General features: G+C 34.8%; 2 protein-coding genes across 4 annotated transcripts; one reads left to right on the forward strand and one right to left on the reverse strand.

Moving 5' to 3' along the window:
- Positions 1–1,357: 1,357 nt before the first annotated feature.
- LOC116145964 (protein CHUP1, chloroplastic) lies at positions 1,358–7,933 on the forward strand. 3 transcript variants are annotated; one of them, XM_031431383.1, is made up of 10 exons: positions 1,360–2,005; positions 2,254–2,297; positions 2,462–3,214; positions 3,957–5,306; positions 5,408–5,539; positions 5,873–6,034; positions 6,517–6,536; positions 6,811–6,922; positions 7,297–7,440; positions 7,665–7,933. In XM_031431383.1, exons 1-10 carry the CDS (start codon positions 1,897–1,899, stop codon positions 7,758–7,760), a joined length of 2,922 nt encoding a protein of 973 aa, XP_031287243.1. In that variant the 5' UTR covers positions 1,360–1,896; the 3' UTR covers positions 7,761–7,933. The 3 variants fall into 3 exon arrangements, with proteins under 3 accessions (XP_031287242.1, XP_031287244.1, XP_031287243.1); XM_031431382.1 differs by lacking the exons at positions 6,517–6,536; positions 6,811–6,922 and adding an exon at positions 6,336–6,447 and having other exon boundaries at positions 1,358–2,005; positions 5,873–6,054; XM_031431384.1 differs by lacking the exons at positions 6,517–6,536; positions 6,811–6,922 and adding an exon at positions 6,336–6,447 and having other exon boundaries at positions 1,358–2,005; positions 2,257–2,297; positions 5,873–6,054.
- Positions 7,934–8,444: 511 nt separating this feature from the next.
- Positions 8,445–11,614, reverse strand: LOC116145965 (uncharacterized protein At1g26090, chloroplastic). The gene is made up of 7 exons (XM_031431385.1): positions 11,319–11,614; positions 10,555–10,698; positions 10,365–10,439; positions 10,071–10,264; positions 9,818–9,989; positions 9,319–9,738; positions 8,445–8,688 (listed from the first exon to the last, which is right to left on the reverse strand). Exons 1-7 carry the CDS (start codon positions 11,496–11,498, stop codon positions 8,557–8,559), a joined length of 1,317 nt encoding a protein of 438 aa, XP_031287245.1. The 5' UTR covers positions 11,499–11,614; the 3' UTR covers positions 8,445–8,556.
- Between the last annotated feature and the right edge of the window lie 6,652 nt (positions 11,615–18,266).

The raw sequence follows: 18,266 nt of genomic DNA on the forward strand, positions 1-18,266 counted from the left end.
ACAAACTGATGGACCTCATCCCTTTTGGCTTTGTAAATTTTTATCAATAGTAAATCAATCCCTAAAGCTGAAGTCTCAATACATCTCAAGTTGAATGCTATTATGACTGGATAAATATATCTTTTTTTTAACAAGTTTTTTTTACAGATTAAAAAAAAAAGGTAATAAAACCTTAAATGGAAATGAGTAAAGCCAAATATAAAAATGTGTACATATCTTAAATGGCGATGATTTTAAGGCAGGCCGAAGTCGTATACAAAACTTGAAAGCTACAGCCTGGGGATGGAGCAGCGAATAAATATTGATGAGATTTGTTTGTTGTATGAAGGGCAGTGTAAGTGTTCAGTTTGTACATAAAACCAAATTTATGATGGAATGATTTTTCTGTGGATTTAGGCCACGTAAAATAACATCCTCTGATCGAAATCTTTTGTCATTATATTTTGTTAAATCCCATGATATTAACAAGATAAAATCACAGGAAAGTATGAGGCGTGAGCCACTCGAGGGTTCTGGTTCTGGATAACACTTTGGATGCTACTGTGCCATTGGAGCCCACCATATTTATACAAAGAAAACGATTTTTTGATTTGTCTCTTATTTTTATTCTATATAATTCAGTTTCGTTTACACCAGAAAATTCCTGGGCTGAATTGAACAAGGGATATTGATTACTCTAACTGCTCCATACTTGCCAGGTGACCAATTGATTTGATGCATATTTAACTATTAATTAACCCATTCTTGGGAACTTGTTAAATTGAGTCACATCTCAAAACTCTATATAGAAATATCTGGACTTATACTAGGGATATAGTAAAGGTTAACAAAAGAGCACCCAATAATTCAAACCAAAACCTCCAAAAAGAGGGAGACACATGGGCATAATTTAACACGATTGTGTCTCACCAAATAATCCAATGAATGATCAGATAAAGCCAAAAAGGTCTACATGTAAATTTAGACATCAATCACCAAAAAGCTTTGGTTTACTAAGCCTCTCTTGGCTACATCTGCTGCACAATAAATTTCAGCCTTACTTTACTTATCAAAAACTTCTTCATTTTAATTCAAATCACAACATTCACATAATCAAATATTTACCATTACATGCCTAACACATGCACCACTTTTGTTCCTCAAAGCTCAAACCATTCTCTGAGAATCAGAATCCTTTGATCAAAACATTTGCTATGTGGGTCCTCTGTTACTGAAAACCTAACCCAAGCTTTACCTTTTCATCAAATAATCTTGTGACATTTAATTACACAACCACCTACAAGTTAACTGTGATAACAGCCAACAAAATAAATTTAGTTTGGAGGCAAAAGAGACAAACTAAGTTCGTTCTCTTGCACTCCTTTTACGCTTGAACTAGAAAGGAAGATACGGGTGGTACCTGTTTTCTATTTATTCAAATTTTACAGTTGCTTCTGTCTCTTTCAGACTAGTTTTTCTGGGTTTATTTTAACTCTATATATTCCCACTGAAGGAAAATGGAAAGATTTTAGGCTTAGCTTATGTGTATTTTGTCCCCTTTGGAGCAAAACTGACCACTAGTTATTGGTGGTTTCTGTAGCTCTTAGCATGAATTCTACTTGTCAGGAATTTGTGCATGCAACGAAAGTTTTATCTTTGAAATTGCTGCTGGTATATATATAATATTTGGACATGTTTTAAGCATTCTTATCTGGGTTTTGCTTAAAGGCTTGCGCCAGCAAAGCTTTATATGCAAATTCTGGATTTTGATGTGCTGTTTTTGCTTTTTAAAGGACCTGGTGGTTTGATTTATAAGTGATGGGGTTGAGGAGGAATGGATGGTGGAGTATATTGGGATTGGTTAGAGTGTATAGATGAGTGTTAATTCAAGTTTTTCATATCAACAATAATTCCTACATGATAGTCAGGTTAGGATTCCTGGTTGCTGCTTCAATTGCAGCCTTTACGGTCAAGCAGCTCAACCTTAAAGCATCAAAGTCCTCTGCTTCTTTAACCAAGCCTCCAGGTACTTTGGTTTTATCAGCCTTCTAGTTTATCAGTCATTTATGTTGTTTGTTGAGGAAACAGCATATTAGGAAAAGAAATACCGCATCTTTGAACCTTTTTTTTGGGTCACTTACAAGTACTCTGCCTTTTCAGGCTTACGGCTTGGTAATCTTATATAAAATAGTTTATGCTTTGTGTTTTCTTTTACTTTTTCTGAAGTTCATTTTGCTCTATGCTAATCTTTGTTTGGGTTGAATTGGAACTCAGAAGATGGTGAACAAATTCAAAATGAGAGACTCAAAGAGAAGAAGGTAAGCATATGTTCAGGTTTTCTTTAATCAATTTTCAATCTCTTTCTGATGAATGAAAGTCTAGCATGCAAGAGTATGATATGCTTGCCTCATATTTTTTCCGTTAAGAAGAATAGAAGTTTTTTGAATTAATCTCTTGTATTAAGGCATGCTCTATATTGTAGTGGGAGGAAGAAGAAGAGGAAGAAGAGGTCAAATTGATTAGCAGCATATTTAATCGGGCTCGTGGTAGTCCACCTGATACTGAAGATGAAGATATTTTACCTGAGTTTGAAGAGCTTTTATCTGGAGAGATTGAATATTCATTACCTCGTGACAAGTTTGATAATGCAGAGAGGGATAAAGTTTATGATACTGCAATGGCAGATAATGCAAGGGAAATGGAACGCTTACGCAACCTAGTAAAGGAATTGCAGGAAAGGGAGGTGAAGCTTGAAGATGAATTGCTTGAGTATTATGGACTGAAGGAGCAGGAATCAGATGTTGTGGAATTACAAAGGCAGCTAAAGATCAAGACAGTGGAGATTGACATGCTGAATATTACTATAAACTCCTTGCAGGCTGAGAGGAAGAAGCTTCAAGATGAGATTTTGCAGACTTCTTCAGCAAAGAAGGAGCTGGAGGTGGCCAGGAGCAAGATCAAGGAGCTCCAGAGGCAAATTCAACTTGATGCCAACCAGACAAAGGGTCAGTTATTGCTGCTCAAACAACAGGTTTCTAGTCTTCAGGCAAAGGAGGAAGAAGCTGTCAAAAAAGATGCTGACCTTGATAATAAGTTGAAATCTGTTAAGGAGTTAGAAATGTCGGTTGTGGAGCTTAAGAGGAAGAATAAAGAACTTCAAATTGAAAAGAGAGAGTTGACAGTTAAATTGGATGCTGCTGAAGCAAAAATAGCAGCCCTCTCCAACATGACAGAGGTAGCTCCAGTGCTTTCTTCAAAATCTATGTTCTAATTCAAATATGTGTTCCCTTTTTTCTTTTTTCTTTTTTCCTTTTGGTTGGGGAATGGGATGGATGTTCACAATTAAGTTGCTTCCTTTTGTGACATTTTTAATTTCCTCAAGTCTATATGACATAAAATACAGAAGTGTCCTTCAAGATGGCTGATTGGAAACAAAGAAATGATAAGATAACCACAACAAGCATTATTTGGAAAAGATTTGGACTTTCCTAAGTTAAGTGTCTTCAAGTTGAAAACTAACTTGATTTGGTCCTCCAGATTCATCCTGTAACTTTCTAGGTGAATAAAAGAGATTAACCTGATTGGTTAATTGACAATGGCAGATATTTTTTGGTAAATCTTTAGATGTGCTGTCAACCTATCACACATATATGGTTGATGATATTGTTGAAATCAGTAGAACTTTGCATTTTAATTTTTTCTAAATCATCAATTCATTTATGATGTCCCTGCACACTGTGCTGTTCAAGACGGAATGTTTCTGCCAAATAAGAAGGGTCTTGAATAAGGATAGAATTCTTAGAGATATCTAAGAAGGCTCTAGTTATATTTTTAAGAAATTAAATTAACTAGTTGAGGGGATAGATAACTAGTTGAGTGGATAGAACCTAGGTTATTTCACTAAAATGTTAATGATTCTACTCTTGTTCATCAGATTGATTAAATCATTCTTACTTTATATTGCCATTTCTCTACAGAGTGAAATGGTTGCCAATGTGAGAGAGGAGGTTAATAACTTAAAGCATGCAAATGAAGATCTGTTAAAGCAAGTAGAAGGGCTTCAGATGAACAGGTTCAGTGAAGTTGAAGAGCTGGTGTACCTTCGCTGGGTCAATGCGTGTTTGAGGTATGAGCTCCGGAACTACCAGGCACCCGCCGGAAAAACTTCAGCTCGTGATCTCAACAAGAATCTAAGCCCCAAATCTCAAGAGAGAGCTAAACAGCTGATGTTAGAGTATGCAGGATCAGAACGTGGCCAAGGGGACACAGATCTTGAAAGTAACTTTTCCCACCCATCTTCACCTGGGAGTGAGGATTTTGACAATGCCTCTATTGATAGTTCAACTAGTAAGTACAGTAATCTCAGTAAGAGACCTAGCTTAATCCAAAAGCTGAAGAAATGGGGAAAAAGCAGAGATGATTCAATGCTTTCATCACCAACCAGATCTCTCTCTGGAGGCTCTCCAAACAGAATTAGCATGAGCCATCGACCAAGGGGTCCTTTGGAATCTCTGATGCTGAGAAACGCAGGTGATGCTATGGCCATCACTACATTTGGGAAACTGGAGCACGAATCTATGGACTCACCTGAAACTCCAAACCTCCCACACATTAGAACACGGGTTTCTTCTAGTGATTCACTGAATAATGTTGGAGATTCATTCCAATTGATGTCAAAATCAGTTGAAGGAGTTCTATCAGAAAAATATCCTGCATATAAAGACCGGCACAAGTTGGCCTTAGAGAGAGAAAAGCATATTAAGGAGAGAGCGGAGAAAGCAAGAGCACAGAGGTTTCGTGAGAATTCAAATTTTGAGTCTAAGCCTGCACTTTTGCCACCAAAACTTTCTCAAATAAAGGAGAAGCCAACTGTGTCTGGTGGTTCCAATGATCAATCTAACAATGAGAAGGCTGCCGATTCTCAAATGATAAGCAAGATAAAACTTGAGCATATTGAGAAGAGGCCTCCCAGAGTGCTTAGACCACCTCCAAAACCAACTGGTGGTGCTGCTGTGGGTGCAAATGCAAATCCTTCCAGTGGCGTACCTCCAGCTCCAGCTCCACCAGGTGCTCCACCACCACCACCACCACTACCTGGTGGACCACCTCGTCCTCCGCCTCCACCAGGAAGCCTGCCAAGAGGGGCAGGAAGTGGAGATAAAGTTCAACGAGCTCCTGAACTTGTTGAATTCTATCAATCATTGATGAAACGTGAAGCAAAGAAGGATACAACAACAACATCCTTGATTTCATCAACATCTAATGTGTCAGATGCTAGGAGCAACATGATTGGAGAGATTGAGAACAGATCAACATTCCTTTTAGCTGTATGCTAAATAGTTCATCCATTTTAATTTGCCTCCTTTACATGGGCATTCATTGTGAATGTTCAAAATTTTTAACAAGGTAAAATTGTGCCATGATCCAGGTGAAAGCTGACGTGGAAACTCAAGGTGATTTTGTCCAGTCATTGGCAGCTGAAGTTCGAGCAGCTTCCTTCACAAGCATTGATGATTTGGTGGCTTTCGTAAACTGGCTAGATGAGGAACTTTCATTCTTGGTATGTCTTATTAAGTAATTAGAAAATATTATGTTAAAATCAAAAGAGGATCCCATTTTCATACAAGTGCATAAATCTTTTTTTTTTTTTTTTGAGGAAATATGAATTATGAAGACTATGTATGCCACACCTTTTTGGCTCTTTGTACACATGCTTCCCATGGTTGTCTCTCTTGTTTAAGCAAGAGCTAAGAACTGAGATGTTTAACTATTATCTTCATACTGTTTGTGTAAATTAACTAACTAAATAACTTTGTAAAAATACTTCGTTCTTAGATGCATCTTTTAGGACTTCCTTTCTAATCATATATTCCATTCTCCTGTCTTTGATTAGGTTGATGAACGGGCTGTTCTCAAGCACTTTGATTGGCCTGAAGGGAAAGCAGATGCATTAAGAGAGGCTGCTTTTGAGTATCAGGACCTGGTGAAATTGGAGAAGCAGGTGTCTTCTTTTGTTGATGATCCCAACCTCCCATGTGAATCTGCACTGAAGAAGATGTACAAATTGCTTGAAAAGTATGTAAATTCTCTCATTTTACATGCATTTTGAATTTATAAAAAACAAAAGAAAGATTGGTAAACAGTTGAAAATAAGCTTTTGGAAAACCAATTTAAACTGCCATCATCTCTTCCGTGTGAACAATTCATTCATTCAGTTATAACCTTCTATCTCTTGAGTAGCTCCCCTGACATTTTGTTTACTCTTGACTGTCAGAATATCATTTGTTTGTTAAAAAAACGTGTCGTATTTTTGAGTTTATTTATTTTCATTCTTATTATTTTTTTCTTTTTGCCAGAGTGGAACAGAGTGTATTTGCTCTCTTACGTACAAGAGACATGGCTATTTCAAGGTATAGAGAATTTGGAATTCCTGTTAACTGGTTACAAGATTCAGGAGTTGTTGGCAAGGTATATCCTCCGTAACTNTCTTCTTTTGTTGATGATCCCAACCTCCCATGTGAATCTGCACTGAAGAAGATGTACAAATTGCTTGAAAAGTATGTAAATTCTCTCATGCATTTTGAATTTATAAAAAACAAAAGAAAGATTGGTAAACAGTTGAAAATAAGCTTTTGGAAAACCAATTTAAACTGCCATCATCTCTTCCGTGTGAACAATTCATTCATTCAGTTATAACCTTCTATCTCTTGAGTAGCTCCCCTGACATTTTGTTTACTCTTGACTGTCAGAATATCTTTTGTTTGTTAAAAAAACATGTCGTATTTTTGAGTTTATTTATTTTCATTCTTATTATTATTTTCTTTTTGCCAGAGTGGAACAGAGTGTATTTGCTCTCTTACGTACAAGAGACATGGCTATTTCAAGGTATAGGGAATTTGGAATTCCTGTTAACTGGTTACAAGATTCAGGAGTTGTTGGCAAGGTATATCCTCCGTAACTGGAAAATTTATTTGAGTTAGTTTCTGGTTTGGTTTGAGGTGGTGTTTAATGTTTTTGAATAGTTATGTATGCTTGCTTCATCAACTGCCATTTCAGAATATGCTAACTGCACCAGGGACTAGTTAGCCAAGTTTCACCAATCATGAAATGTTGTAGAAAGTTTGTGCGTTGTTACTTTGCTATGCCAATGATTCAGTGATATCTTTAGTTGCAAAGGATGACTGGGGACTCAAAACAATTGTGTTTGCATTTGGACCTATTTTACTGGCTTCTATTTTACTTGCAACTGTAAGGAGAAAATTTGTTGTGCATCTGCTCTGCAACAAAATAATCACATACTGTTTTTGTCGATGGCAGATCAAGCTCTCGTCTGTTCAATTGGCAAGGAAGTATATGAAACGTGTATCAACAGAACTTGATGCAATGAGTGGACCTGAGAAGGAACCAAACAGAGAATTTTTGCTTCTGCAAGGCGTACGGTTTGCTTTCCGTGTCCATCAGGTAATTTTATTTCATACAATTTTTTGTTTAATATGCATGAGATTTACAAAACGAGGAAGTAGTTTTGATAGATTGAAATTGATTTATTAAAGTGAGAACTGCAGCACATTTTAAGTGGTGAAACATGAGCTGTGTCATGGTAACATTTTACCTAAGTTGAAAACTTAGAAATGGAATGTCCTAGTAATTGTGCCAATGAGAAGCTGACTTGGATCAATTTGCAGTTTGCTGGAGGCTTTGATGCGGAAAGCATGAAGGCATTTGAAGAACTAAGAAGCCGTGTGCGTGCACAAGGAGAAGACACAAAACTGGAAGCATGAGATTATTTTTCTTCTTTGGCTTAATTTTCTTCATTTGTCTTCACATTTCTGTTGTATATCCCATCTTCTCACTTGGTGTTGCAAAAAACATCAGAAGTATAGGTTGGAAAATACAATGATCTGTTCTGTGCAGGAACTTATACAAAGTACAACTTTTGAGGGTTTTTTTTTTTTTTTTTTAATATATTATTATTTTATAAACTGGCAAAACCTCTTCTCGATTCATGTTGTCTATTGAAGCATATGTAAAGGATAGCTTAAACAGCAAGGTCAATATGTGAGCTGATATCAAGAGTTGATGGTATTGCCCTAAATATAGTGATGACTTGGGACCATCGGAAGCAACGAAAGGAAAAAAAAATGGAGTAAAATCATGGAAAAGATATCTCATTTTGTTACAAATTTATGGGATATTTATAGGATGTAAAGCTGGGATTAGACTGAAGCATTATACTTTGTTATATATTTAAGCACTAAAATCACATTGTTGTTTAGAATCTTTAGCTTGTTAGTATCCTTTCCTTTCCAAATATTCTTTTCCCTCTCCATCCTGTTAGTATCCTTGCCTTCTCTAATATTTTTTCCATCGCACTCCTGAGTCCTGACAATTGATACCTGTCTTGAAAATGGACTCTTTCAAAAATTTACAAGGCATAGACAATCCACCCGTATGAAAATTGTGCATAACAAAAAGCCCAAGGGCTAAAATTACTGGAATTATCAGCTGTTATATCAACTCTCAGAATGATATCCAAATTGAAAAAAGCATTCACAGCACTGTAATTGAAGTATTGAACTATCTCATTGTGACTGTAAGACTTCTGTCTAAGAATTTGGCACCTGCTACCTTTCCCTGAATTTCTGGAGGTAAACATACGACACGTCTTTGGTCTCCTGCTTCAACTAACAGCTCAGAACCTCCCCTGTACTGCAGTATTAAGATGATAAAAGTATTATCTGTCATATTAATTTAAACTCTAAATATTCAGCCAATTGAATAGAAGCATAAAAAAAAATAAAAAAAATAAAAAAATAAAAAAATGAAAGAAAAAATGCAACTGATTGTTCAAAGCATACACACAGTGCAGAGGATTGATCAGCAAACAGAGCACAGCCCATATATTTGGACAATACAAAAGTTGAGTTCATACTCATGAATTTGATATCGGTTTGAATCTATTTCAAGCTTAAGGCATCAAATTATATGGGTCAAAGTAGTATCTAGAATTGCCTTATAGGGCAACTTTTGTTAAAATATAGTTCAACTGCTCCCACTGGTTCTTTTACATTTTCCTGTCAAAGGGTTATAACTCATACACCTCCACGGATGATTTTCAGAGGATTCACAAGAAAACAGTCCTTTGATACCTCATGTGTTACCAATGCCCATAGCAACCACACTATGAGGAAAATATATGGAAGAGTAAAAGAACTTGTGCTTAATGGGTTACCAATGCCAAAAATTTCCAAGCAACAATGAAAAGATGTGAAAGATTTAAATATCTTGAAAGAATATATTTTCTTTACTGGATAAAGACTTGAAAATAACACAACATACTTGGTATAGCTTGATCTCTGACTTGTCAAAACCTGGCATGAGAAGCGTTACAGACTTTCTAGCCACATCAAACTTCACTGAAGGCATCATGCTATTGCCGTTCCTTGCTGGCAAGGAAAGAAGATCTCGTGCATATTTACTGTTTGTCTTCAGCATAATTGCATTCCAGTCTATAAAGGCATCCATTGAGATCTGTGGAACAAAAGCCAAAGGCAATGGCAAAAAATTCTTCCTGACTCTTTCCTCTGATTCTACATTTGGATGTGGAGAAGCAATACCAATTGCACCAGCAACCTGTGCACCAGCTTGGACTGTACAACCCCAATAACGTAACGCAGAATTTACAGAGATTGTACTATTTGGGTCCATAACAAGGAAGCAGCCAAATTTATGTGGTTCTGTGAAGGCAGAAGATACTCGCTGCCCACAAAAAAGCCAATACAGAACCTATTGGATTTACATCATAATTGTGAAAATAACAAATGGGAATTATATTTACCTCCAGCATTCGTTCCATAGAGTCCCATATCTCTGCACTCATATTTCCATTCAGAAGACGCCTGCGGCCACTTATACTCAAGGCTTCATCTACAAGTCTCAAGAGTGATGGACCAGCCAATCTTCCAAGATCAGTCTTCTCAGCCATATTGCGTAAGTATTTCAAGTACAATCTGAGCACATTCATGCTGTTACATACAGATCATTGAGGGCATGACACATTCAGGTGAGGAAGAGAAGTGCAATTTCCTAACCTTGCTTTACTGCTTGCACCAATCATCCGTAGAGTTTCCTCAGAACAGATACCATCATATATTATTACATCAAAATTTTCTTTCTGGTGGTTTCTTTGGGCCACATTCCCAAAGAACCCCACTAGCCTCTCAAGTGCAAATGCTGATAAAATAGAATCCATCCCAGGAAGCACCCCAAGCTCTTCACCAACCACCTATACTACATTTCAAAGAAAAATGCATAATGATACCTATGCAGTCATATTGTTTAAGGGCATGAAACTACACCAAAATATTGAGATATTACATACCCACCCCTCCAAGAACTCCTTGGGTCATATTAAGACGGGCATCTGCTTCTTTCAGCCGATTGAGAGGTTCAAGGAGCATCTGCAATTATAAAAAATGATTCATCTAGAGTTTAAATACACTCAACACAAGAAATCAAGAATGACATACAACACAAATTTAGATAAAATGAGGATTAAGGGAAAAAAAGTCTCACTTTAGTTGTTTCCAGCCTAACTGCCGAAAGATTATCATTGCATACAATAGGAGAAGTTCCAATCTTACAGTTTAGAAGATAGTCAGCAGTAGGATCTTGATTTTGTAAAACCAAGCAAGTACTACGCCCGGCCATTGCATAATGCTGAACAATAAAAGGAAAAACAAAGGCAAACGACAATTAATCAGTAAAGACACAACGCTTAAAATCCAAAGTCTTTAATTGAAGTTTAACCCATTCTGTAGCAAGGAATGAGAAACCCATTAGAACAGATAGGAAATAACATGATGATCCAAACATTATAGCCAACAAAATGGACCAATACAGCCTTCTCAAAGAAGTAAAATGGACAAATTTAAATTCAAACTTATGAAGAAGCATAAATGATGTTGATGAACGTTTACCGGTTTCACTTGTAAATTATGAACATTGTTTTCTTTCTTTCCCCTGAAACTATAAATTGCCATTTTCATTGATTATTAAAAGATATATAATACCTTGTATACTCAAGACTCGTTTGGTACTTTCTTTCCAAATACATGAATATAGCTTAATCTCATAATCTGGACTTCAAATTCATAATGTATTTTATATGTTAAAGATAGAAAATTTTATAATCGTTAACACTGAAATATAAATCCTATTTGAATGGGTAATCCTAAACCTTAACAAATATAATAAATAAATTGAATACCAACATGTATTTTTCTTTCCTAAATCACAGTTGCCAAAAAGATTTATTTATAGGATATGATTTGATAAACCTGAGCGGCGAACACAGAAGAGGTAGTCTTGCCGGAGCCACCTTTACCCAAAAAAGTAAGTAAAGTAGTTGATTTATCATTTTTATCAGTATTCAAGTTAGAAGCTGAAATGGGTTTTCTTTTAAGGGAATTGGGATGTGGGTTAGCTAACAGGAGTTGAGGAGAGATGAGTGAAGTCATTCTCTTAAAGATTGTTCTTGAATTTGAGTGAGTTGTCGGTGTTGCTATTGCTCTTGCCTCTTGCACTAGCAGGTTTGAATTGGATGGAAAGAGATAGGGACGGTGTTGTGTTGATTTCTTGCTCGGGTTTGGGTTGTCAATTTGGTGTTTTAAATTTAATACGCCGCATTTAATGACAACGGTAATAAACCCCGCAGTTTCATGGCCGGCACGTTTTGTGTTCCATTTATAATTTCCAAACGTCAAGGAGTCGAAATGATATTTTAAAGGTATAGCAAGTTGTAGAACTTCAGGGGCCAAGAAACGTTTTACAAGTAAAAGGTAAATTTGTAATATGAACTAAACATCAACCACTCAAAATGATATTTCCCGGCAAAAGGATGTATATAAAAAAAAAAATGTAAACATCATGGGGATGAAATGATATTTAACAGGAAAAGGGTGCATTTGATAAGTTATAAACCTTAAGGAGTCGAAAAAAATTTAAGAGCTAACGGGTGTGTTAGAAAAAAATAAACCTTAAGCAGCAGAAATGATATTTAAGAGAAAAGGGGTATATTTGATAAGTTTTCAATCTTAGGGGATCGAAACGATTTTTTGGGGGTAAAGGGTGTATCTGATAAACTGTAAACCTCAAGGAGTTAAAAAATATTTATAGGGTAAAAGGGTGTATTTGAGAATTTATAAACCTCAAGGGATCGAAACGATATTTTAAGGGTAATAGGGTTTTCCGAAATTTGTAAACCTCAAGGGTTTAAAATGATATTTGTTTGGTGAAAGGGTTTATTTGAAAGTTCTAAACCTCAAGGGATAGGAGCGATATTTTAAGGATAAAAGGGTGTATTTAATAATTTGTAAACCTCAAGGGTACGAAATTATTTAGATGTAAAAAGGGTGTGTTTGGGAAGTGGTAAGCCTCAAGGGGACGGAATGATATGTTTTGGGTAAAGGGTGCATTTGTTCTTTTGTAAACTTTTTAATGGAAAATAGGGTTTAATTGATAGTTTTCAAACGTTTAAGGGTTTAAATTTTTTCCTGTGTAAAGGCTGTGTTTCGAAGTTGGGGTACAGGCCATAGGGTGGCCACTCTCTTGGCTTAGCTTAGCCCCAATCTAATGGGTCCCAACTCCCAAGTTGAGAATTTTTTTTTCTTTGTATATAAATTCTAATAAAATCACTATTATAAATATTGTTTTATTAAAAAATTAATATTGAATGATTTGAATATTTAAAATTATTAACATTTATTTATTTAAATTTTTTGATATTAGTCAAAATTTTGAATTTATTATTACTAAATCAAATAAAAAATTAATTTGATTTGATTATTATTACGTAAAATTACTAATATTATTATTTCATAATATGAGTAGAAATTATAATATTTTTTATTCATTTATAAGAAAATTATTTGAAATATTAAAACAATGTTAAAATAATAAAATTTAAGTGCTAAGAATTAATATATTTCTCATTAAAGATTATTATAACTAATTATATATAAGTATCATAATTATCAACATAAATATTTGAAGATAATTATTATTGAAATTAAGCTAACATTATAAAATTTCAATTTCAATTTTAATTCATAATGTAACTATAGATTTTAAATGTGTAATACATTTTTATTTAATATATATAATTATTAAATACTTTTACTTTTAATTTAATTATAAATATTTTTAAAATTCTAATATGTTTTTTTCATGTAATATATATAATTACTAAATAAGTAAATAATTAATTTAAAATGTGTTAGAGTACTTAATAATTTATAAATAAATTTCATATTATATTTAAAAGTTTTAATACATATTAAAATAAATATTATATCATATATTCTTAATTAATCCAAAACTTCGACACAAAACAACATTATATATAATTGAGTAAACGACATGTTCCCACCCAAGGTTTCACGAATCTACAAGTTCCCACCCTAGGTTTCACGAATCTACAAGTTCCCACCCTTGGTTTCATAAATCCCATACTCTCACCTTTAAATCAACTATGTTAGTTAGTTTTGGGATATGATACAGTATAAAAGTGCTATTACCAAACTACCCTTGACACATAAATTAATAATTTACTTTTTATCCCCCAAATTAGTAGCATAAGAAATGACAATTTTACTTTCAAATTTATTTCAATAACATCCTCTTCTTCAACCTTCCTTTTTTTTTTTTTTTTTTTTCTTTTCTTCAACCTTTCCTCTTCTCTAGCCACCACATCGCCGAAAATCACCTCTGACCCAACAATGGATTCATCGACGTCCCCCCACCAAAACCCCCAACCTTTCCTACCTCATTAGCCCACCGATCGCCGTCGCCAACCCCTTAGGATTTCGTGCGATTGTAGCACCTCTCTTGCCAAATTCTGGTCGATCCCGACACTAAAAATCACCTCTGTCACTGCCAACTGCACCATTGGCACCTCTTCTCCAAAAGCCTCAATACCCCTGACCTAAGTTGCTTGTCGTTAGCCGTCCACCACTTTCTTAGGGTTTCACTTGATTGATGAAATTGGGTTTAATTAGAGGTTGATTTGGAGTTGATTTTGACAGGAGATTGGTTTTTTGGAGTGTTTATGCGTTTGTTGGTTGTTTGCATATTTTTCTGGCCACCTTCCCTACCGACGGCCACCAAATTCCCTGCCCCCAAATCACACCCATCAATTGCTTGACCAATTGCCCCAACTAGCAACTAGCCAGCCCAGCACGAACACCCTACTTTGCGCCCACCTTTGTTGCACTTCCTTGGTCCCTAGTCAACCCATGATCTGTGTGTTCTCGCCTCATTGATGGACTGCCACCCATTAGCGCGGTCATTTGCTCAACTTGGTGCTATGCTTCGTTTGCCATTGGTGTTGTTGTTGTTGGTGGTGGTGTTGGTGGAGGAGGAGGCGAAGAGGAAGGTTGGGTTGTGAGAAAATTTGAGATGTGGAGGAAATTTTGAAATTTTACTAATTTGGGGGAGTGAAAGAGAATATGGTTTACTATTTTTTTTGGACAAAAAGACATAAATACCCTTTGACCATTGCATTAGCTGATTTTTTTGTTAATGGTGGGAATCTAGAATTTATGAAACTAGGGTTGAGAACTTGTAGATTCGCAAACCCTTGGATGGGAACATGTCATTTACTATATATAATTTTAGTTTTACCCAGATCTAATCTAATTGTTAGACATCCAATTCCATAAAATTCAATCAACATTTTAATACAACCTGCCACTTAATCACAGCCACAACCAAGGCAAAAAACCAGTAGCAAAACTGAGAACAAGAACACTCATAGAATATAGAGGAGCCAAAAAATGTAAATTCTTACACAACACTATTCTTAAGGAAATAATTATTCAATTAAAACAAAAACTGAAAATAAGAACACCATAACACAGAGGAACCAAAATTATTTAGGATCCAATCTCATAGCCTCCTCACATTTCCTTGACAACCTCCCAAACCCTCCTCACCAAAACATCCCTTCTTATACAACAAATTCCCCATTCTCTTCCACTCCTTAGTATCTCCACCCCAAGCTCTACCTCTATGAATCTTACCACCAGCCTCATACACCTCCTCCACTTTTACAACTTCGCTTATTTTTGTGTTCCATTTATAATTTCCAAACGTCAAGGAGTCGAAATGATATTTTAAAGGTATAGCAAGTTGTAGAACTTCAGGGGCCAAGAAACGTTTTACAAGTAAAAGGTAAATTTGTAATATGAACTAAACATCAACCACTCAAAATGATATTTCCCGGCAAAAGGATGTATATAAAAAAAAAAATGTAAACATCATGGGGATGAAATGATATTTAACAGGAAAAGGGTGCATTTGATAAGTTATAAACCTTAAGGAGTCGAAAAAAATTTAAGAGCTAACGGGTGTGTTAGAAAAAAATAAACCTTAAGCAGCAGAAATGATATTTAAGAGAAAAGGGGTATATTTGATAAGTTTTCAATCTTAGGGGATCGAAACGATTTTTTGGGGGTAAAGGGTGTATCTGATAAACTGTAAACCTCAAGGAGTTAAAAAATATTTCTAGGGTAAAAGGGTGTATTTGAGAATTTATAAACCTCAAGGGATCGAAACGATATTTTAAGGGTAATAGGGTTTTCCGAAATTTGTAAACCTCAAGGGTTTAAAATGATATTTGTTTGGTGAAAGGGTTTATTTGAAAGTTCTAAACCTCAAGGGATAGGAGCGATATTTTAAGGATAAAAGGGTGTATTTAATAATTTGTAAACCTCAAGGGTACGAAATTATTTAGATGTAAAAAGGGTGTGTTTGGGAAGTGGTAAGCCTCAAGGGGACGGAATGATATGTTTTGGGTAAAGGGTGCATTTGTTCTTTTGTAAACTTTTTAATGGAAAATAGGGTTTAATTGATAGTTTTCAAACGTTTAAGGGTTTAAATTTTTTCCTGTGTAAAGGCTGTGTTTCGAAGTTGGGGTACAGGCCATAGGGTGGCCACTCTCTTGGCTTAGCTTAGCCCCAATCTAATGGGTCCCAACTCCCAAGTTGAGAATTTTTTTTTCTTTGTATATAAATTCTAATAAAATCACTATTATAAATATTGTTTTATTAAAAAATTAATATTGAATGATTTGAATATTTAAAATTATTAACATTTATTTATTTAAATTTTTTGATATTAGTCAAAATTTTGAATTTATTATTACTAAATCAAATAAAAAATTAATTTGATTTGATTATTATTACGTAAAATTACTAATATTATTATTTTATAAAATGAGTAGAAATTATAATATTTTTTATTCATTTATAAGAAAATTATTTGAAATATTAAAACAATGTTAAAATAGTAAAATTTAAGTGCTAAGAATTAATATATTTCTCATTAAATATTATTATAATTAACTATATATAAGTATCATAATTATCAATATAAATATTTGAAGATAATTATTATTGAAATTAGGCTCATATTATAAAATAAAATTTCAATTTAAATTCATAATGTAACTATAGATTTTAAATGTGTAATACATTTTTATTTAATATATATAATTATTAAATACTTTCAATTTCAATTTTAATTTAATTATAAATATTTTTAAAATTCTAATATGTTTTTTTCATGTAATATATATAATTACTAAATAAGTAAATAATTAATTTAAAATGTGTTAGAGTACTTAATAATTTATAAATAAATTTCATATTATATTTAAAAGTTTTAATACATATTAAAATAAATATTATATCATATATTCTTAGTTAATCCCAAACTTCATCAAACACAAACAACATTATACATAATTGAGTAAACGAGATGTTCCCACCCATTTCGCGAATCTACAAGTTCCTACCCTTGGTTTCATAAATCTCATATTCCCACTCTTAAATCAACTATGTTAGTTAGTTTTGGGATATGATACAGTATAAAAAGTGCTATTACCAAACTACCCTGGACACATAAATTAATAAATTACTTTTTATCCCCCAAATTAATAGCATCAGAAATGACCATTTTACTTTCAAATTTATTTCAATAACATCTTCTTCTTCAACCTTCCCTTTTTTTTTTTTTTCTCTTCTTCAACCTTTCCTCTTCTCTGGCCACTGCATCGTCGAAAATCACCTCTGACCCAACAATGGATTCACCGACGTCCCCCCACCAAAACCCCCAACCTTCCCTACCTCATTAGCCCACCGATTGTAGCACCTTAGGATTTCGCATGATTGTAGCACCTCTATTGCCAAATTCCGGTCGATCCCGACACCGAAAAGCACCTCTATCACTGCCAACTACACCATTGGCACCCCTCCTCCAAAAGTCCCAACACCCTCGACCTAGGTTGCTTGTCGTTAGTCGTTCGCCACTCTCTTAGGGTTTCACTTGATTGATGAAATTGGGTTTAATTGGAGATTGATTTGGAGTTGATTTTGACAAGAGATTGGTTTTTTGGAGTGTTTGTGCTTGTGTTGGTTGTTTGTAGATTTTTCTGGCCACTTTCCCTACCGACGGCCACCAAATTCCCCGCCCCCAAATCGCCCCCACCAATTGCTTGACCGATTTCCCCAACTAGCAACTAGCCAACCCAGCGCCAACACCCTACTTTGCGCCCACCTTCGTCGCACTTCCTTAGTCCCTAGTCAACCCATGATCTGTGTGCTTCTGCCTCACCGATGGACTGCCACCCATTAGAGTGGTCATTTGCTCAACATGATGCTACGTTTCGTTTGCCAGTGGTGTTGTTGTTGTTGGTGGTGGTGGTGGTGGTGCTGGTGTTAGTGGAGGAGGAGGCGAAGAGGAAGGTTGGGTTGTGAGAAAATTTGAGATGTGGAGGAAATTTTGAAATTTTACTAATTTTGGGGAGTGGAGGAGAATAGGGTTTACTATTTTTTTGACAAAAATACATAAATACCCTTTGACCGTTGCATTAACTAATTTTTTTGTTAATGGTGGGAATCTAGAATTTATGAAACTAAGGTTGAGAACTTGTAAATTCGCAAACCCTTGGATGGGAACATGTCATTTACTCTATATAATTTTGGTTTTACCCAGATCTAATCTAATTGTTAGACATCCAATTCCATAAAATTCAATCAACATTTTTATACAACCTCCACTTAATCACAACCACAACCAAGGCAAAAACCCAACAGCAAAACTTAGAACAAGAACACTCATAGAACATAAAGGAACCAAAAAATGTAAATTCTTACACAACACTATTCTTAAGGAAATAATTATTCAATTAAAACAAAAACTGAAAATAAGAACACCATAACACAGAG

Source organism: Pistacia vera, unplaced genomic scaffold (genome assembly GCF_008641045.1).
Source record: "Pistacia vera cultivar Batoury unplaced genomic scaffold, PisVer_v2 Contig470, whole genome shotgun sequence".
Classification (NCBI taxonomy): Eukaryota; Viridiplantae; Streptophyta; class Magnoliopsida; order Sapindales; family Anacardiaceae; genus Pistacia; species Pistacia vera.